General features: G+C 47.8%; 1 protein-coding gene across 1 annotated transcript; it reads right to left on the minus strand.

The window, feature by feature from the left end:
- Positions 1–890: 890 nt before the first annotated feature.
- On the minus strand, positions 891–10,820 carry cdk17 (cyclin dependent kinase 17). Its single transcript, XM_068755339.1, has 16 exons — positions 10,694–10,820; positions 9,171–9,335; positions 7,349–7,482; positions 4,650–4,775; positions 4,245–4,301; positions 4,023–4,137; positions 3,846–3,940; positions 3,424–3,486; positions 3,140–3,263; positions 2,942–3,062; positions 2,725–2,822; positions 2,544–2,649; positions 2,301–2,343; positions 1,377–1,467; positions 1,210–1,287; positions 891–931 (listed from the first exon to the last, which is right to left on the minus strand). Exons 1-16 carry the CDS (start codon positions 10,818–10,820, stop codon positions 891–893), a joined length of 1,584 nt encoding a protein of 527 aa, XP_068611440.1.
- Between the last annotated feature and the right edge of the window lie 11,432 nt (positions 10,821–22,252).

The following is a 22,252-nucleotide window of genomic DNA, read 5'->3' on the forward strand; positions in this document are numbered from 1 at the left end:
CTGGATGCACACGGAGCGATAACGCGTAACTTGCATTTCTTTAAAGCAACGAAGTCCCGGTAGTTTCGGGACAGGTCTGAGGGAAGGTTTTCTGACTTCCTGTCGGACGTCACGTGACTTCCTGTTCAGCTCCAGTAAGCCGGTTTCACGTCCTCCCAATTTGACTGGATGCTTCGTGTGCTTCTTAGACCCACCGGCCAACGTTGTTGCAACAGTCCTGCTGTTTGACCCTTATTGGGACCCCCCCCCCCCCCCCCCAGGAAGCAGCAGGGCTCCGGGAGCCTGACGGAAACGTGACGGAAACGTGTCGGAAAAATGTCGACGAAGAATCGGGAGGATTCATTGTTCTGCCAACAAAGACCGTTTAGCCGTTCCAACCTTGCTAAACTCGGAAATATTGTAGAGTTCAGTCACGGAAGCCCGATGAAGAAAAACATAAACTCCAAATATATATATATATATATAGCTTTACATATTTGTATTTTTAAAAAACTGAAGATTTCGCTCTCCAAGCAACGACGACAAGAACAACAACTTGGATCACAGAGTTGCTAACATCAGTTGAATTCTAACTCGTACAAAGAACGGTGTGTCAGTAACTGTACTCACTGGTCGAGTGTGCATGGAGTTCACATCATGCACACACACACACACACACACACACACACATACGCACACAGTAGTAGTTTAGCAGCAAAATATTCAACCTCACTCCGCCCCCAATAAATAAACACAGTCTCCAAATAGATTCAACCCAGAGTCACTCACTCACAGGGTGTGTGTGTGTGTGTGTGCGCGCGGGAGGGAGGGGCTTAATCCGATGGGGGGCGGGCTCATGCGAGACGTTGGTGGGAATTGGTGAGAAAGTCGACCATCCTCTTCATCAGACATTAGAAGAGCATGCTCTGCCTCCGGCTCATCTTGCCGTTACCTGGACGGAAAGGATCAATTCCCACAATGCCTTTTTTATTATTGCAAATTCTTGATGTATCTTTTGTCAGGTGGTTCCTACATTTCAGGCAGTTTATATAGGCGCCACAGCTTGAGTCATACTAGGATCTAAACCTCTGCAGATCTTGGTGCCTCCTGCTTTAAATTCATCCCCTAACTAACCTTCAGTTCCTTTCTCATGCCTCAAGATAAGATAAATTAAGAATGGCTTATTTATAACTCAAATGCTGGAAGCATGTGTTGGGACGGCTGACCCACCTGAATCCGGGTACGAGGAGTTCCTGTAGCCTGGGTCTCTCTGCAGCTGCACTTCTTGTAAGGTGAATATCGACACACCTATAACGGACAGGAGAACCTGAATGTGCAGCAGGTGGCAGGAAAGGAAGCGCAGAAGACCTGGGAAGGAAAGAGCGTTCTGTGCTCACTCTCAGGCAGCGCGTGGAGTCTCACTCCAAGCTGCCGGAAGTAGGAATGCTTCATGGCGTCTTCGGCCGAGATCCTCTTCTTGGACTCGTACTGTGGAGACAGAAACAGGAAACGTCAGCCATCTTGTGATTTCAGCAGGATCCGGCTTTGGTGTCTGCAATCAGAATTTTGATTTGAAAAGCAGCGGCAACGAAAACAGGAAGTCTGTCACGTGCTGAGGGTCACGCCGACTATAATTAGCATGACGGGACTAGCAGCAATGCGGACGGCTACGGATTTCTATTTCTCAATATTTGAAAATAAAAGGGAAAAAAACAACGCATTTTATATTCTACATAAATATGTTGTTTACTTCGATTTGATTTGTTGATATTATTCTCTTACTCTTTAGTAAGTTTTACAGGTGTAGACATTCACGGTGGCGCAGTGGTAAGCGCTGTTGCCTCCGTGAGGAGTTTGCGTGTTCTCCCCGTCTCTGCGCGGGTTCTCTCCGGGTTCTCTCCGGGTTCTCCGGCTTCCTCCCGCCACCAAAAACATGCAAACTAGGTGAACTGGTTACGCTAAATTGCCCGTAGGTGTGAGTGTGTCTGTCTGTGTGTGGCCCTGTGATGAACTGGCGACTTGTCTAGGGTGTGCCCCGCCTCTCGCCGGTTTCAGACAGGTCACGTTCCTAGATTAAGGTTAATCCAACTATCAGATATTACACGTTTCCCATGCCTCCTGTCCTCCGTAAACTTAATTAATTAATAATATTAGCCAATTGTTTTTTGTTACGGGTTTCAGTAAAAGGTATATTTTCCGGGGGACTTCTGTGCTGTGCGTCGCGATACAAACTTTAAGATTGAGAAGTGGAAGAAGCTTCGGAGCCTCATTTTTGTAGAGGGACTTTAATCCTGGGCATTGCAACAGAAGTAAACACTCACTCTGAGGAAATAGAGCAGCAGCTCGACGCCTTCGCCGTCCAGCCTGCAGGAGACAAAAGGGAGAGCAACAGTTTACCGTCAGCCTGCAGCCCGGCCGGATGGGAACGTGGAGGCTCACGGAAGGAAGGAGGTGACACAGGATTTCCTGTTTGTGACACACACACACACACGGACTCGGCGGGGAAAAAAAAAGTCTGAAAAAGACACTGTGGCGAGGCACGTGGAACACGCAGGCGCGCACACCTGGGGGCGTGGTTGATCAGCGGCTGCGGCTTGTATTTGGGAAACTTATAGGATTTGAACTCTTCGATGGAGGAGATTCCCGGCCAGTTCTCCTCTGTGGGCGTGCCTGAAGTCACAGAATGGCGGGATCAGAGAGACGCGACAGCAAAACATCGGAGTAGCTCAGGCGGTCGCCGCTCACCCAGCAACCTGAAGATGAAGTGGAGCTCGTCCTCCACGGTGGAGCCGGGGAACAGCGGCCGACCTGCAGCCATCTCATAAAATATACAGCCGACGCCCCTGCAGACATTAAGCATAGCAGCGCCACTGAATGGGGGGGGGGGGGGGGGGGTCCTGTGTGTCATGGTGGCGCTACGTGTTCTCAGCGGGAGCAGCAGGGTTCTCGTGAGGCTCCTTACCACATGTCGATCTGTGTGGAATACTCTGAGGATCCCAGCAGAACATCGGGAGGCCGGTACCACAGAGTCACCACCTCGTTGGAGTACGTTTTAGTCGGGACAGATTTGGCCCTCGCCAGACCTGCAGGCCCAGCGGAGACATTAACATTAAAGATGCTCACGCGGGGGGGGGGGGGCTCTGAAGACGGTTCCTCTCACCGAAATCAGCCAGTTTGAGTTCCCCTCTCTCGTTGATGAGGAGGTTCTGGGGCTTCAGGTCTCTGTGGAGAACTTTCCTTTTATGACAGTATGACAGCCCGCGCAGAATCTGGAACAGGAAGATCTAGAAGGACACTTGATGTTATTAATATCATCACAAATCTTTTTTTTTTTTTTAAGCATTAACCTATTTTGCAGCTTCCTCTGCTTCCACAGTCACTGAACTGGAAGATGGGAGGTCTTTAGTAGAGACAGCTAAATAAAGAGGTGCGTTCTGTCATCACCTTCACGTTGTGCATGCTCATGATGTTCCCACAGTCATCCATGTACTGCTTCAGGTCCTTATCCTGCAGGGACAGAGGACACCGTCAGAAGTAGCCCCTTCAACAATAGATTGTTTTTTTTTTAATGTATGAAACATCAATGAAGTTTTTTTTTTTTTTTTTACACATGCTTTTGCAATTAGATTCTTTAATCTGCCACTTGTTGTGTTTTGTTCATGCAGCGATGAACTGATTGCATCACTCCATTACTTTCATCTGGATGTTTCTGAATATGTAAAAAAAAAAAAAAAGTCTTCTGATCAAGTTTGGGTCAAAGATTTGGATCATAGATGCTCATTTATTACTTACACTTTTAACTCTGTATTTGTTCCAAACATTTGTAAAACAAAACAGTTTTTTTTTTAAACGCTAAATGCTTTTACCAGGTACTCGAAGACCAGCGTGAGGCTCTTCTCAGTGTGAACGATGTCGTGTAGCGTCACGATGTTGGCGTGCTTGAGGTCCTTCAGTAACGACACTACAGAGACAATGACCGACACAAAAAATCAGCCAACCACATGATAAAAGTGTGACTTCCATGAGAATGTTTGTTTGGTCACCTTCTCTGATGGCAGTGCATGGCGCCCCCTCCTCGTGCTCCAGCCGGATCTCCTTCAGCGCCACCAGGTTGTCCGTCAGCTTACTGCGTCCTTTGAACACCGTCGCGTAGGTTCCCTGAATGCAAAACGCAGCATCGGTTCAACATCTCTGAACTAACTTTAGCTGTGAAGCGTGTATTATATAATAATAGAACCCGAGTCAGTATTCCGGGACTTCCTCACCTCTCCCAGTTTGTCCAGCTTGATGTACGTCTCCAATTTACCGAAGCCGATCTCCGACTGGGGAAAAGACAGAAGTCAGAATGAATCAAACGTAACGCCGAGCTCTTCATGAGGGTTTTAAAGATTAATGCTTTATTTTGAGCTCTTTCATATCAACTCCTAACATATGATGCCATGGCTATATTCTGCCTCAAAACCACAACGGTGTATCTGCTGGAAATATCTCGAGCTCACGTGCCCGACGTGAAACGTTCACAGCGTAAATTAGGAAACGCAATTTCAGCTGATCTCATCTGATGGGCTACAGGCATGAGATGCTGATTAATCCATCTTATTCTCACGCCAGGCCAGTTGCCATGGTAACGCACACAGAAGGAGTGCACACACACACACACACACACGAACCAGCGAGGCTCGACGGGAACGTCGGCTGAGTGGCTGGTCGAAGGGCGGGCTGCTGAGCTGCAGCTTCTCCAGGTAACCGTCTGGAATCCGGATGTCAGCCGGAAGAGACAGTCGCTTGTTGAGGTCCTGGAACGCACAGACATAAAGAGCGTCACAAATTTTAAGAACTGAAACTTTTATTGCAAGATTCGATTTTTGTTATTTAGACCCCAAAGTACGGTTAGTGAAGAACGGGAGCTAATGGCCGTTAGCCACACGATTGCTTCCTTGCGTGCTGAACATGCTGCTATAGACACCGTCTCATGGAGGTGGTGGAAGGCAGGCCTCCACCCACTCACGCACTAAAATAGCTTGTTCTCATTTCCTACTGTCAGGGAGAAAGCAGACCGTTCCGGTCGATCACGTCCACGTACAGAGGGTAAAAATAGCGCCGTTGAGCGTCGAGACACGACTGGAGCTGAACCTTTGTCAGCGCGAGAACAACACCTGCCGACTCGACAGTCAGAAGTGAAAACTCGGAGGTGCTCGGCACTCGTCACAGCTCACACGGCTCGTCTTCATTTGCGCCACAGGCTGTCATCATCAGTGTTGAAGGGCTTTTATCTATATTTGGATCCAAATAGAGACACATCCAAGAGATGAAAGGACATAACGCTGGTTGATTGGAGTAAAGATACAGCGAGAAAAGACATCATACGGTCTCTCAGGCTTGGCTGCTCCTCGGTGACTTGTCAGAGGGGGGGGGGGGGGGGGGGGAGATTTAAAGTCATTCTGAGCTGCTGCTCCTCTGATAAAAGATGGCACCTTCAAACTATTTTTACTACAAGTGCTTTAAATAAATGCTCCACTCTAAGTTTGTGAAGCACCGTCATATTCAAATGTGGCAATATGAACGGCAACTGATTAAGATTTTACTATTATTTTTAATGAAAATATGTCTAGACTGAGATGTTGAGTACTGCATTGCCACTCGGCATATGGAACTGGTGAGTAAATAAATACAGTCAGCCCTTGGTTTTATTCACAATTATGTTAAAGGGAACATATGAAGAAAAGAAAAACACTGTTCCCACGTTTCTACACTCATATGTTGGTGGTTTTGAGTCACTACCAACCCAAAAACTGCTAAATTAAACCATCCAGTCAATCCTGCGTCGTTTGTTCTGCAATCAAGTACTGAAACATGTCTGGCAACACTCTCCCCCGTTGTGATGTCACATCGGGGGGGTGTTCACAAGACGTGTGTGCACTCTCCCCGTGTCTGCGCTCCACACGCCCATGCTCGTGCGTGAGTCAAAGAAGAAGAAGAACAGAGTGAATAAAGTTTATTTTTGGTGGTAATACTCGGACCAAAATTGCAAAACACAATTTGGTGTGTGCTAAAATAGTCACCTCACCGGTTACCATGGTAGCATGACAGAAAAGACGGACGCTGTCCTGCAGCACCTGTTTAATAAAACAACAACTTTATTTTATTTCTAGATTCTTTTACGAAACATTATTCCAAAATCGGGCAACTTTTTAAACGTTGCGTGATGCCTTTGAGGCGCCTCTGGCCTCTCGCCCGTGGACAGCTGGGATAGGCTCCAGTAAAAAACGTGCTTTGGATTTCAGATAAACGCTTGAGATCATCCATAAATGAACTAACAGAGCAGATATTATGTAGAGGAGGAGCTGCTATATCCATAACATAGACATTTAGAATAAAAACCCAGTTCCAGAAATAACAAACTATTTCACTAAACATTTGTAAAACTTCAGCCACCCAAGCTTTGTGACAAGCAGTGTCTCCTTTAAAAGAGAATGGATTGTCTGGTAATAAGAGCGTCCTCGACCCTCGGCTTCATCAACGCCTCCGGCGGCATCGAGAGAACCACGAGAAGAGCGGGGCACCAAGATGTTGCACGCCTGTGTGCACTAGGTCAGGTGATTATCACCACATCGCTCATCCTGTGCCCACAAATGAGATAAACACTCAAAACGAATTGCGTGTGAGACACAGACAGAGAAACCGTCAAGGGTGGAGGTTTTGTCACATACACTGAGCTGCCAGCAGGGGGCGTGAGGCCTCCGAGCTAAGGCACCTTCCTTTTCATGATCCTGGATATTTACAAGGGGGGGCAATGACTTATTTTAGTCATGGCGGGTTGCTTTTACAGATCAGACCAAACTGAAAAAGAACAGTTCCAGCTACAGTCTGGTGTTAGTTCAAGACTGTATTTAATATTATTATTGCTTGTTAGTTCAAAGCAATCAGTTTTTCATGAGCGCTATAAACATTGGAGCATTCCGGGTCACCAGACCTGTAACCAGATTACTTAGATCCAGATCAGATCTAATGGGTTTGATTTCATGTTTCATGATTCGTGTGTTTGCAAAGTCACAGTAAAGAATATTCTGTGGGGCTCGGAAAATCGCGCAAAATGAGCAAGAACCGGGGCGCTCAGCATATCGCTGAGCTGGAAATGTCTGGCACTGAAAGAGTTAAAGCTGACATAACTCTGATCATATTCGTGTGTGGAAGAAGAACAAGAAGCCTCCTGTCTGTGGCGTCGGCTCGGAGCTTCCCACCAGTCGCTGCGATCAGTATCGCGACACCCACAGGGAGCCCATTAGGAGACGAGCAGCACCTCCCATGAGGCCTAGCGCCAGAAGATGAGGAGGAAGGAGAGGGCGATGCCGATGTGCACGTATCTCACCTCCATGGAGATCCGCCGGTGGACCCTGTTCCTCAGACACACTCCGGTCGGCGACTGCACTTCATCTGAGGATGTTCCCGAAGCCTGGTCGCTCTCGCCATCCGAGCCCATCTTCAGGTTCTCATGAACAATATCTGAGACGGAATGAGAATCGTGAAGCACGTTGAAAGAGAGAGAAATGTGAAATGTGGCATCGGTCCATAAACCACCATGACTCTCTATGTCTCTCTACCCAGCTCTCGGGTCTCACGCTCTCAAGGGCAGGGCAGGCACCGGTGCTACCGTAGCGTAGCACAGCACACACACACACACACGCACACGCACACGCATACACACACACACAGCGCCCTGATTTATCACCCAGACGTAGAATCCAGATTTAGAGCCTCTAACGACTCCTACACTTTAAATCCGCAGGCCAGCATGTGAACAAAAATAAGGTCTGCATTCATTTGTTTTCATTTTGAAACAAGTTCATTCTTTTGGATTGAAATGTTAAAGTTATTTATTTATTTTTTAATTTTATAATCACAAATTTTCCATCAATATCCAACATTGTGTAATTTGTAAACAATAGTTTTGTACAGTTCACACAGGTTTCTAAAGCTTACCTGTAAATCCTTAATTCCACCATTAATTATAAAGACCCCCCCCCGTTTGCTCCCTGGATCTCATCTTCATGCTTCCTACCACACGTTGAAGCCGGAGAGGGTTTCTCCCCGTCTTTCCCCGTCGCTCTGCACGCTTTCTTTCCTCTCTCCTCTCTCGTTCTCCTTTGCCGGGTTTTCATGGGCAGTGGCCGACCCGAGTCTGTATCGCTTCCACACATTCCTCCAATATCTGTTTTTCTAACTCGTGTGCCTCTTTTCCAAATCCTACAAATGATCTCATCCGTCCCACTTTCTTGTATCTTCAATCTCCACTTACTTTCGTATACTTCCCCCACCTTCTCCTGATGTTTCGTACCCGTCCTCATACTCTCTAAAAACTCCCAGAATCCTTTTCTTTTCAGAAACCTCGGTTTTCTACCCATTTCTGCACTTTCCCCTCATGATCCTCTCCGATCATCACTGAGACGGGATCTTTCTTTCCTCTTATCCGTCTCTTTACTGGCGTATTCTAATATGAGGAACATCAACGTCCTGCTTCACAGAACTGTTTTTAGAGCAGCCTCTATGTAGGCCAGGGTCCGGTGAGAGTGCATTCATCATCATTCACCGGATGTGTCAAACAGTCACGATCATTTACCGGATGGAAAAAAATTGTCATTCATTATTTTATTTTTTCAGGACTTGTAATTGTTGAATCTCTAAAAAAAAAAAAAAAAAAACGAAATAGTGAAAAGAAGCTTACACCCATTTCGTAAAGTCGCATTTTTTAACACGCAAGACAAAGCAGACTTTTACCAACACCTCCCACATCGCGCCGGGCTTCCTTGGTGCCCACCCCCCTTTCAAACTGCCCCCTTGAATCACCTCCCGGGGGCGTCCCTCGTCACAGAGCTCAAAATCTGGAGTCGCATTGAATCATCCCAACATCGTATTTCCCACCAAGCCCGGGAGTCACTGCCCATGTCTCCAGTGTGATGACTCGTTTCACACAGGAACCGGAGTGTGTGTGTCCCCCCCGTCCCCCCGTCCCCCATCCATCTGCCACTCGCATGAAAACAGCCAAACTGAAGGAACGGAGGCTTTGTGAATCAGAAGCAGCAAGATGTAAATATCAGGACTGGTTCGTTCCTCCATGCCATCTGCTCCCCCACGACTCACTTCCTTCCTTCCTTCTGTGTGTGTGTGTGTGTGTGCGTGCGCGCGTTTCTCACCCAGGCGACTGCCGTTTCGAGGCATTGCCATGAAGGACCCCAGAGTGCCGCCGATGACACTGTGGGGTCGGCGTAGGGGGGGTTTCTTGAAGGAGCCAGTGTACTGGTGCAGGAAGGAGTGCATGCTATGGGAGGTGGGGGGGCGGCCATTCCTCATGAAGGGCTCTGAAACACAGCGAAGGAATGAACGTCATCATTTCTGCTCTTCTGAGAAACAAATCTCGGGAAAAAAAACGCACGTAAAGGCTCGTGTTTTCCACAGCTTTCATTTAAGCCAGCAGAACTTTGACATTTGACATATCCAAAAATACTAAAGACTATATTATGGAGAAATGAGCGTAAATAAATTCAGAAAGACATCAAATAATCACTGAGATCTTGTACTGCTCCAACCTTTTACCTGTGCCAGCAGGTGGAATTTGACAGTCAGGCTAGCTGCTGCGTTCGGCTTCCAGTGTGTTTGGTAGGCTAAGCTAACCAGCTACTGTATGTAGCTTCAAGATTATCAGAAAGAAAGACAGAAAGCGATGGAATGAGAGAGAGAGAGAGAGAGAGAGAGAGAGATGGAGACAGAGAGAGAGAGAATTTGAGTTTGATGGATGTTAAAATGTCAGGACTACTTGGGATTGTCACGGCTTTTATAAGTTTAGTGACATTTAGTGATATTTTCAGCAACAGTAACATAAAAATGAAAGTACTGTGTGTGTGTGTGTCCCCCCCCATAGATTGATAGAAGACTAGCGCAGCATGGTGGCGCAGCGGGTAGCACTTTTGCCTTGCAGCAAGGCGGTTCCGGATTCGATCCCCTTCTGTGCCGAGTTTCTATTGTTCTCCCCGTGTCTGCGCTCGAGCTTCCTTCCACTTGTAAAAACATGCAGCTCGGGTGACGTGGTCACACAAATCGTCTGTAAATATGAGTGTGGATGTTTGCTGGGAGTGTTTCGTGTGTGGCCCTACTGGCCCTACGATGAGCTGCCGTCCCACCTGGGGGGGGGGGGGGGGGGGGCACCCCGCCTCTCGCCCGTAGCCAGCTGGGACGGAACGATGACAACAAGAACGTGGATGGATGGCAGGGAACGCGTTGTCTCTACAGACTGTGTTCTCTCTCGCCTGCTGCGCTCCTGCTCCCGTTACATCCTCTCACTGGACGTTCGACAGCTGCCACACATCCCGCTCTCTCTCTCTCTCGCCCTCTCTCTATTACCTTCACTGCTTCATCGTTTAAATACTCCCGAGAGCTACCAAAGCTATTAAAACGGTCTGCCTGCTTCCTTTCTTAAAGGTCACATCTTCTACCGTTTCTCCACAACGTTCAACGCAGTTCTCAGACACTTGTATGAAACATCTGGGACAGTCTTTGGTCAAAATAGCAAACAGCTGCTGCGGGACAGCGTCCCTCTTTTCTGTCTCCAACAGCTAAGTTCATAGCGGGCAGCTGCCATGGACAAACGGAGGGGACCAGGATAGTTCTAGTGACACCCCGGGTCCCTTTGGATGGTTAAATGCGATATCGAGAACCGTACCGTTGTCCTTTGTGCCGCCGTCCTCTATCGTCATCTGCTCGGCCAGTTCGGACAGAGACTCGTCGACAGTCTGACTGGAGCGGAGCGTCAAAGACAGACGCTTCTTAATCCTCTTCATCTTCTCCATAGTAGGGCAGCGCACGGCCTGCTGGACACACACACACATTTAACACTGACACTTAAGACTAATCAAGACAAATGGCTACGACTATGTTTACCCAACTTTATGCCCCAACTTTACAAGCAATGCAAAATATCTCAGCTCAAAAATAATGTGAAGCAGCTTTTAGTCCAATAGGCATTGGCGCTGAATGCTTGAACAGCACATGAATAAAGGATGAGTGACACACACACACACACACACACACACACACAGCCGTTTTCACTTACATGCCCATTCACACGTTAGTGCACGGTGGAGAAATGGCTGAATGCTAACTGGAGGAGGAGGAGCGAGGCAGACTGGGACTGTAAACTCATGCCGGTGTTGTTCCACAGGGAGCAGAGTATTTGTGTCGACACGGCAGACAGCCAGGTCACAGGAAACACCTTGTTCGGTCTGCCCCGAGCCAGTCCCTGCTCATTGTGTGTGTGTGTGTGTGTGTGAGAGAGAGAGAGAGAGAGGCAGGGATGCTTGAGCGAGGGAAATGCAACGAGGAAGCGGCAGCAGGAATGCTGGCCCATCCTGCACAACCCGGCGCACAAAACAAACTGACCCCTGCAGCCCACTGGCACGCTCTTCCTCTCAAGGTCATCGGCTGCCCCGCCCCCAAACCCGCGGGACGCCATCCGTCTGCTCACACACACACACCAAAGTTCCTGCAGCAATTTGTCACTCATGACACCGCCGTGGCACGTGAGCACAGTTTCACACCGACAACCCGTTCAATGGTTCATCTGTATACAGTCAGCAACAAGCTCAATATGTGTGTGTGGGGGGGGGGCTATCACAAATTGCTGCCTTATACAACCCCTAATCAGTTTCAAAGAGGTCAACCGCAGTGGTTTGAATCACGATCGATTATGTCGTGACATTTATTCCCACAAATACATATTCTGGACAGTCGATAGCAGCCGCTGGTTTTATTCTGAATAAAGATCGTTAACGCTGCTCACGTGAGACTCAAAGCTGTAACGGGTCGATAATCAGACCTGAAGTTGAGATCCGTTTGGTTAATATTGCGTGATGAGACATTTAGTCACGCTCGGTAATCAGTGGCTGGTAGGAATAAAATACATCACAGTGCAGTACTACCTTGACATATGAGTATAATTCCTTCCTGGACCGAGTTCGTAACTCGAGTCATTGTTCCCATATAAAATAACTGAAAACGTTTTAATCCGTTCCGGCGTCTAAAAACACTCAAATCAACGCTAATAACAATGAAAAAAACGTTTTAACTGCAATATAGACACACACAAACACACGTCGTCGATGCGCTCCGCTCGTACCGGCGTGTCCCATCACTTACGGACACCACGGTCACGTTGATGGATACTTTCATGCTTCGTCTCCATCGTCTTTTCTCCTCACTGCCGTCCTCACCGCTCGCTTTCTTTGGACCCATCGCTGATCAGGAATACTCGCAGGTACAGCCAGACCCAGGTCAATGATGGGAACGCAACACGGAGACGTGCAGGAGACGAGGACGGGAGGTGGGGGGACACCTGGACTGGACCAGTGAAGCGCTCGGAGCGCATCACAAAGCAAAATATTGCTCGTGTCTCAGAACGCACGTATTTTGAGGTATTGCTGTACATTTTTTTTTATTATGTCTAAAAAATATATGAAACTACATGAAAATCTTCATACAGACATTAAGCTAGAAAAATAATGTTCTCCCACTTTGTAGTTCAGAACTAGTACATCCATCCATCTCCTTCCGATTTTCCGCTTTGCGGGTCACGGGAGTTGCTGGAGCCAATCCCAGCTTGCCGTGGGCGAGAGGTGGGGTACACCCTGGATGCGTCGCCAACCATTCCACACACACGCTCGTACTCTACGGACAATTTACAAGTAAACACGCAACTCCGTGTGTTGCATGTTTGGAAAATGTGTGCTAGCCATGTGTGATTAGGCCGCTCCTAAAGCGGACGCTGACCCTGATTGAACTGGACTGGCATTCGGACCGGATGTTGACAAACACACACACACACGGGCATGCACGTATGCACACACACACACACACACACACACACACAGAGTGTGAGATAAGCGCTCTTTGTCTCCTTTGTAGAGGACTGTAACAGAGCCGGGTTTCAGCCCTCCACCAAACCAAAACAAAGAGACTCGTGTGTGTGTGTGTGTGTGCGTGTGTGCGTGTGTGTCCCATCTATTCTTTGTAAATGAGACTAACCGAATCATCTCGTTTTACAGCTATATATTACTATAACATGTAATATGACACATATTTTGTGGGATTTTGTCGAGAATGATCTTTTTCTTGAAATAAATGCATCTCTTTTTCACAAAAGAAAAAAATAATTAATTATTAATAATGTATTAATGGCTTCCAACGAGTGGCATCAATGGAAACGTGGACGGGAACGGCGCCTTTCTTGCGAAGGGAAGCGCGTCCATCGTGATGGACTCGGCGTGACCGTCCGCCGCCGTCGCAGGAAGCTTCTCGGGAGTTTTGCCGTGTTTCCGAATGCGACGCGTCGGTCTGCATTTTCTGTTACAAGTGATGAGCAGCAACCGACCAATGAGACGAGACATTCTAGCTCATTAGCGTCTCCGAAGGTTCTCACACAGACACACACATTCTGACCCACATTCCAAACAACCCCCCCCCCCCCACTTCATCACTCTTCTGCCCCCTCCTGGATGCCCCCAAGAGCATCAGTGGGAGAGCAGAGGAGAACACTTCAAAAGACAAACGAGGGGGGGGGATGACACATGAGGCCTAATTACTGGGCTACAAGTCACACACGCATGCGCGCACACACACACACACACACACACACACACCTTCCTACTCTCATTCTTTGTCTTCCTTCCTTTCTCTACTTTTTTCCCCCAATTGCAATATCTGAATGAGGTAATGAAGTGGAAAATGTGACTGTTTAAAGTGTGAATGTGAAAAGGAGGCAGAAGAGTGGGAGGAGGAAGAGGAAGAGGAAGAATATGACAAGGGAGAAAGAAAAAGTGAATATATTTCAACAAACGGAGGCATAGTGGAGTCTTTGTGTTTGGTTAAGAGCCATGAAATCAGTACAGTGACTGCAGGCTTGTGCTTCTGGGGGGGGGGGGGGGGGGGGCAGAAAGAGAGAGAGAGAAAGCGAGGGGGAGGGAGAGAGAGAGAGAGGTTCAACTGTATATGAGCTCTGGTTTCAGCGGCTTTAGCTCCTTCAGGCAGACTCAATCAATCATTCAAACATTTTCGTAACCGCTTAGTCCAAAATCTGGGTCGACCGGAGCCGATCCCAGCAGTCTACGGGCGAGAGGCGGGGCACACCCCGGACAAGTCGCCAGTTCATCACAGACAGACGATCCTTCACACCTATGGACTGCATGTTCACGTGAACCCGGAGAGACACGGGAGGTCCTGCCGTTTATGTAGACTCCGCACAGAAAGGCACCAAGTTGGATTTGAACCTGTGACCTTCTTGCTGCGAAGCAACTGCGCTACCGTGCTGCCTGTCAATCAATCAATGCTCATCTATATAGCCCTTTAAATTAGCCCAAGGGTGACCAAAGTGCTTTCTAATAGAATAAAATAAAAAACAGGACATTTAAATCTTTCACCTTTTTTTTTTTAGCATTAGCTTGTGTCAGTGAGTCTCGACTGAAACGCATCATGTACGGAGACGTGTCTTTCATTCATTCCTCTTCCTGAAGACGGGACGGCCGTTACTGGTCACGGGGTTCTGCTGGAGCCTCTCGCGGCTGGCTACCGGCGAGGGGCGGGGCACCTCCTCGAGGGGACGAGAGCCCGATGCGGGGCCACATGGAAAACTGTCAATTATCAAAGTATAGTATGAAGCGCAGCTCATATTCCCAGACTCCGTTAGCGCGAGGGAGACTTTAGCTCGCTGATTCTATTCACAGAGATAAATAACAAAAACCTGAAAACACAGTCGAGCTAATTACAACCAGAATCCGACCGTCGAGTGACGCCAAACCCATTCTGCTAATAATTGCAACGCTTCGGTTGCATGAGTTTCAACCGCCGACAGCAAAAACACGGAGCACGAGGACGGGTGAACGAAGGCTTAATAGCAAGAGAAAGAAACGGATGACGGAATCAAAAGAGATCCACTGGTGAGAATCAGAACCGCTTCATAATACAATGTGCTTTTTATAAGCACGCGGCAAAACGCGGCCTCGGGGGGAATCAACGCCAATGCTTGACTTGGGTTCACGCCTTAATGCTTGAAGAAAGTACTTCCCTAAACACACACACACACACACACACTCAAATTAACAACTTACTTTGTGTGTGTATCTTAATATTTTTAATGAAGTGGGACTCCAGGGTCGCAAAATAAAGACGTCATTTAATTGATTGCTCAGTTTTATTTTGCGTGATACGCAAGAAGATCTCCAGTCCAGCGAGATTTAACGATGCAAATTCCTCCACACCAAACTACCGACGAAAACGGATCCAAATGTCGGCGGTCTCGACGACATCAGCTAAAGGACTTCAGCTGAATGTTTAAATGTTCCAGCAAATAAATGTCAGCAGTTTCACCAAATTGTGAGTCAATTTCGGCCAAAATATCTGCAGCGAAAAATAAAACAGTTATGACAGTCATCAGCCTTGAAATGCCGAGTCCTGCTGGACGCTGCAGAGAGCGGTCCACAAGCGTGCGCTTGTGCAGCTATGGCAACGCACCAACAGTGCGTTAGTGATGCTGCCCGGTGCGGCGGCTGCGCTCTGCTGAAAGGCCCTTTGTTTTGTCGGAAAGAAGCTAAAAGGGAGCTTCAGCACGACGGATCCGAAGGGGGGGGGGGGGGGGCAACCCGTGTCTGCATGTTGACGAACACAAGGCTACAATTTTAATATTCAAACGGCCGCAAATGAAAACAAGCCTTTGGGGGATTAAGAAGCGCCGGAAGTGGGAGGAGCCCTTTGCATGTGGTCTCAGAGAAGTGAGAAATGTTCCTGGTCGACACCCGAATCATCCGCGGGTTTGTTTTGGTGACTTCTGCAGCTGCAGCTCTAAAAGTTCAGCCTGGCAACTAATTAATATGTCAATAAACGTTAGCCATGCATCTGTAAATGCAAAAACAACAACAACAACAGTCTGGTAAATGAAGCCTTCAGATTAAAGAACAGGACTTAAAATGATCAAAGCTGGTGGGAATGTTTGGATGGCATTTATTCACGCAACATGAATTTGATAATTGAAGAACTCATGCTGGTTTATTTTCACACAGACGTGGACTGAGGTAGACGTAAGCAGCTGTTCCAAGTGAAGCCGCGTAGCTACATCAAGGTCTTGCATGTGTCATCAGGAGTCCTGCAGAAAGGGGGGAGGGGGGCGTTCTGATTAGAACGCCTACGAGATGACATCATCAATCTGATTAGAACGCCCTACGAGATGACATCATCAATCTGATTAGAACGCCCTATGAGATGACATCATCAATCTGATTAGAACGCCCTACGAGATGACATCATCAATCTGATTAGAACGCCCTACAAGATGACATCATCAATCTGATTAGAACGCCCTATGAGATGACATCATAAATCTGATTAGAACGCCTACGAGATGACATCATCAATCTGATTAGAACGCCTACGAGATGACATCATCAATCTGATTAGAACGCCTACGAGATGACATCACCAATCTGATTAGAATGCCCGATGAGATGACATCACCAATCTGATTAGAACGCCCTTCGAGATGACATCATCAATCTGATTAGAACGCCCTACGAGATGACATCATAAATCTGATTAGAACGCCCTACGAGATGACATCACCAATCTGATTAGAATGCCCGATGAGATGACATCACCAATCTGATTAGAACGCCCTACGAGATGACATCACCAATCTGATTAGAACGCCCTACGAGATGACACCCGCAATGCGCGGGTGTCTCATCAGGGACGTGTCCCGCCCTTCGCCCATAGCCAGCTACGGCGTGACTGTCTTCTGCAGAGAGACATGACTAAAAACAGAAGGCAGAGACGAAAGAAGACGATGAGGACACAGATCTTCGGGGTTCAAAGGGAGAGATGGATGAAATGAAGACGAAGACGGAGGAGCAGAAGGGCGCACTGGTGGGAAGGCCTTGTTTATAGGGACGAAGTGTCTTACGCACACACACACACACACGAATGTAAACACAACGCGTGGCTACTTACAGCATGTCCCTGTCCACATCTCGCCACATGACAAAGACAAAGCCCACAGGCCACAAAACGGGAACTCAGCTGACAAGCGTGCAAGACCAGACACTCGAGTTGCTTCTGCTAGCAGTGGGAGGAGAAAAACACACACCGCACACACACACACACACGTGTGTGTTCGCATAGAGTTTGCATCAGCACCAGAAGGTTCTAGATTGTTCTTGGTATCGATTTTTTCCTGAATTCATTCTGGATCAGATCCAGAAGACATTTTGCATGATAGTTCATATCGGAGCCTTTTATGACGGGGATTTTAGGTGAGTGAATTAAATGCATATTTTAAAGGCTATGATTTTTTTTTAAAGCCACAATTATAAGTAACTGGGAGACTCTGAATTATTTTCTTTGGTATCCGGATTGCTCTCAACATGTAGCCGTGATTTTGCTTTTAAATTTTTACGAATAAATAATTTCACATTAACAAAAACCTTGTTGTCACTGTACAATAAACGAAAGTAGCATGCTTCCCACCCGCCCAGCATCAGCACGTTTAAAAAAAACAAAAGTTCAGTGGTTATTTTTCACGTTGCCCCAGGCAACAACCTAGTCTCTCCTCCGTTGGTGCTGAGGTGAACCACAACTGAAAGCATGAGAGACCTCTGCGATGGCTCAGGGAGACGCGTCTTCAGGTTAAACACTCGTCTCACTCTCAGGGAGACGCGTCTTCAGGTTAAACACTCGTCTCACTCTCAGGGAGACGCGTCTTCAGGTTAAACACTCGTCTCACTCTCAGAGAGACGCGTCTTCAGGTTAAACACTCGTCTCACTCTCAGGGAGACGCGTCTTCAGGTTAAACACTCGTCTCACTCTCAGGGAGACGCGTCTTCAGGTTAAACACTCGTCTCACTCTCAGGGAGATGCGTCTTCAGGTTAAACACTCGTCTCACTCTCAGGAAGACGTCTTCAGGTTAAACACTCGTCTCACTCTCAGGGAGACGCGTCTTCAGGTTAAACACTCGTCTCACTCTCAGGAAGACGTCTTCAGGTTAAACACTCGTCTCACTCTCAGGGAGACGCGTCTTCAGGTTAAACACTCGTCTCACTCTCAGGGAGACGCGTCTTCAGGTTAAACACTCGTCTCACTCTCAGGGAGACGCGTCTTCAGGTTAAACACTCGTCTCACTCTCAGGGAGACGCGTCTTCAGGTTAAACACTCGTCTCACTCTCAGGGAGACGCGTCTTCAGGTTAAACACTCGTCTCACTCTCAGGGAGACGCGTCTTCAGGTTAAACACTCGTCTCACTCTCAGGGAGACGCGTCTTCAGGTTAAACACTCGTCTCACTCTCAGGGAGACGTGTCTTCAGGTTAAACACTCGTCTCACTCAGAAAGGAAAGCATCTATTTGTTTAGATAATTCGTTCGTTGTCTTACCTCGGGCATTTCTCTAAAACAAGACCATGAATAGAACCACATTCAACAAAGTGTTGGCAACTGTCCATGCTTTTATTCTGAAAAGAAGCACGTGCATGCGCTGGGCTTTGTTACTGTGAAAGGGCGAGCTCCGGCTCCCAAACATCCAAAGCTAAAAACGGACGGAGGCTTTAGCAACGACGACACAGAGGCAACAATTAGCCGGCGAGGCTTCAAAGACTTTGACCTCCCGCCGCTACGCTTACCTGTCCTCCTTTTCTTTGGCTTTTCATCGTACATCCTCTTTCTCACGCCCCACCACTTCCTGAATCCATCTCCATTGTGACCGAGGCCATCCTGGTTCTGTGCGTGCGCTGCTCTGCGTTGGGTCGGGTCGGGCAGGTTTACGTTTTTTTCCGGTTTTCTTTCATGCAAGGTAATGGAGCTGCTCCTTGTAGGTGCGAGGAGAGGAAGCAGCGCTAGGCAACCGGGCAGGAGACTTCTGAAGAGCCAATTAGCTTCCTTCTCTTTCCCGTCTTTGTGCTGAGACAAAGACGCAACATTTCCCCACAATGGAAATGTGCAGACCCGCTAAAGGTGCTTCACGAAGCTTGGTCAAAGCCGCCGTTCCCGGAACCTGGAGTTCACGATGATGAAAACGACGACACGGCTTCAGAACTTCAAAGCTTCTGTCTGATTTCAATACTGGGACTTTAATAGAAACCCCGATCTGACGGATTAGAGACGAAGAACGTTTGACCGTCGTCAGCAGTGAAGTCATTTGAATGTCAATCAAAGTCTTTTACGAATTCTGATAAGCAACGACTGATTCCTGTTTTAATCTCGTTTCTATTTCCGACGACGTGTAAATCAGCCTAAACCGACGCTTAATCAGCGCCGACATAGGAGCGCCGCGTTAATCTAATTACACCGGATTATTAACGTCTGAGCAAGCGTACCACGTTCCACTGACCTTCATGCAATGATGGCTGAGGTGATTACTGGAGCTAAAAACATCTTGAGAAACATTCGGCTTCGGAGGAACAGCAGGAACCTCGACAGACTCGTGTCCTCGTGATAATAATCATCATCATAATGGCTGCTCCGCTTCTTACAGGCGTTTCCCCGTGCATTTGAACGCTGGCGGCACGCGTCCACGTGGTAACGATTAACCCTCTGGGAACGTTAGATTAGAGATAAAAAAAAAAAAAAAAACTCACTTTTATGCAGCCGCTTGAATTTGAAGCAGGAGGAAGCAGCGGGGCAAGAGGGAGCGATCAGAACAAGATTACCGTCTCCGAATGCCAGAGCTCACGGGTCCAGATCCAATAAGAGTCCCATTAAAGTCTAAAAACAGATTTCGGCTGGGCGGAATGAATCCCGAGCTCTGGATTGTCGGGTAGAATCATTTCAGGCAGGTGGAAGGACGGGATGCAGAACGAACGGCTGACATGAAATCAAAAACACCGTTAACGAGTCATTTCTAAAGCTAAAAGCGAGAAAGGCGTTTATTTTACCGAAGAACGGAGCATTTACTGAAAGACGCTGATTTCTCCAGAAGAGAAGCATTTCTGAACACGAGCGAAACCCGATCGCTGCGTTCAAAATCCCCTCACAATGGGTGATGATGATGATGATGATGATGATGATGATGATGAATGTTTCAGCATCTGCCCCGTCGTGAGTTCTTACCACACGAGGGAAAGTGATGCAAGAAATGGAACCTGCTATTATGGTCTGTTTGTTATTAAATGTGTCGATGAGAGCGAGAGCAGGTGAGTCGCCTCTGAGGATTTACCTTTAACGAATCCTACGATCGATGAGCAGAGACCCGCCGAAATGTGTGTGTGTGTGTGTGTGTGTGTGTGTGTAAAACCCCCGCCTGGTGCTACTCTGACAATGCCACTAGTTAATCTGCAGATTATGAGCCAATCCAAATCAACCCACTCGACCCTTCACACACACACACACACAGAGTGAGCGAGAGAGAGAGAGAGACAATGAACTTGCACTGTTCCACATTCCTTGAATGGCTCAAATATCTTTCCTCCACAGTGTGTATAGGTGTGTGTGTGTGTGTGTGTGAGTTCATACACACACACACACACACACACACATGTTCTGGCTGTACCCGGCCCACATTAATAGTCCTTCTGAAGCCCAACAACCCAATGATTACCACTCCAACAACGTGGTGCCCGGCCTGTGGCAGAGACGAGAAGACATTTCCCACAAGCCCCGGCGGCTGCTTGAAAGTCCGCCTCCAGATTTACTTTGATTCGACTACTTTTAATGTTTTCTGCACTTCTTCAGGTGAAACAACGAAGAGCGCTGACATTTGTTACCAACAGAAGAGACAATGAAGAACTCAGGCAGTCCAAGCCTTTGTGCGCACACACACACACACACTAAGCGTGTGTGTGTGTGTGTGTGTGTGTGTGATATGTATCGTCTACGATGGTATCCTAATATTTAGACAGAGGGACTTTAAAGTGCCACAAAAATGATCCTCAGATAATCTCAATAAAACATTTACCGTATGACGAGGACAGGGACGGGGGACAACACAAGAGACATGGTCCCCCCTTCAGACCGTATGATGAGGGACAACACAAGAGACATGGTCTCCCCTTCAGAACGTATGACGAGGACAGTGACGGGGGACAACACAAGAGACATGGTCCACCCTTCAGACCGTATGACGAGGGACAACACAAGAGACATGGTCCCCCCTTCAGACCGTATGATGAGGGACAACACAAGAGACATGGTCCCCCCTTCAGACCGTATGATGAGGGACAACACAAGAGACGTGGTCCCCCTTCAGGCGGGTGAGAGGCGCTGAAACAGAGAGTCTAACGGCTCGGCCTGAACGAGACGATTCGTTTCACCAGACTCTCCCACATCAACTCACATTCAGGTTTTCTGGATTCTACATCTGGACGTCCTGCAGAATTTGATGTTGTGCATTTTAGGGTATGAAGTTCGGTGCATCTTTCTTTAAAGACTCTAATTCCATCAAACCGGACAGAGCCTGATGTTTGCCACGTAGCAACACTAACATCTGCTTTATTGTGTGTCTCCTGCAGAGTTGTGTTTGGATTTGGTGACGAGCGGTCGGATTCGCTCGAGTTCTCCGTCGGATGCTGCACAACCTGCCGAGCACGGCAGCAGCGGATTTGTTGCAGCGTTGCAAATATAAAGTCAGCATGATATGACACAATTAGCATTAGCAACAAAACCCTAGAATAGATACGCACACACACACACACACACACAACAAATGGAATACAAACACAAACACCTCTCTGATCAATAAAACATCACACAAGCCAGCGTTATATAAAGGAGAGGGAGAGAGCGAGAGATGGAAGGTTCCTGAACTGGTTGTCAATAGCAACAGTGTTTTGGGTAGGTCGGGTTCTAACACCCTCGTGTTCCGTCAGGATGGAACGCTTCCCGTCCTCCGTCTTTAATCGATAACCCCCGAAAGACACCAGGAGGTCGTCGGACGTCTCCTTCAAAGCTCGATATTCAAGACGAACCCTTTCATCTTTCCTTTGTTCCGACAAGACTTTTCCACCGTCGCCCAGTTACATAACACTTAAATTCTAGAAGAGCAGATCGACAAAGAACTAGAGAGTCACGGTTCCACGGTTCCACGTCCTGCTGTGTGCCACGTAATGCAGAGACAGATCAATACATTACAGGCTGGGGGGGGGGGGGGTAGCACCAGGGTAATTACTTCATCCTCTGGGGGGAGGTATCGCTCTCATACCCAACAGCCTGGGTCCGGATGCGAGTCAATACACACCAACACACAGCTGATCCAAATGC

This window comes from Brachionichthys hirsutus, chromosome 22 (genome assembly GCF_040956055.1).
Source record: "Brachionichthys hirsutus isolate HB-005 chromosome 22, CSIRO-AGI_Bhir_v1, whole genome shotgun sequence".
Lineage (NCBI taxonomy): Eukaryota > Metazoa > Chordata > Actinopteri > Lophiiformes > Brachionichthyidae > Brachionichthys > Brachionichthys hirsutus.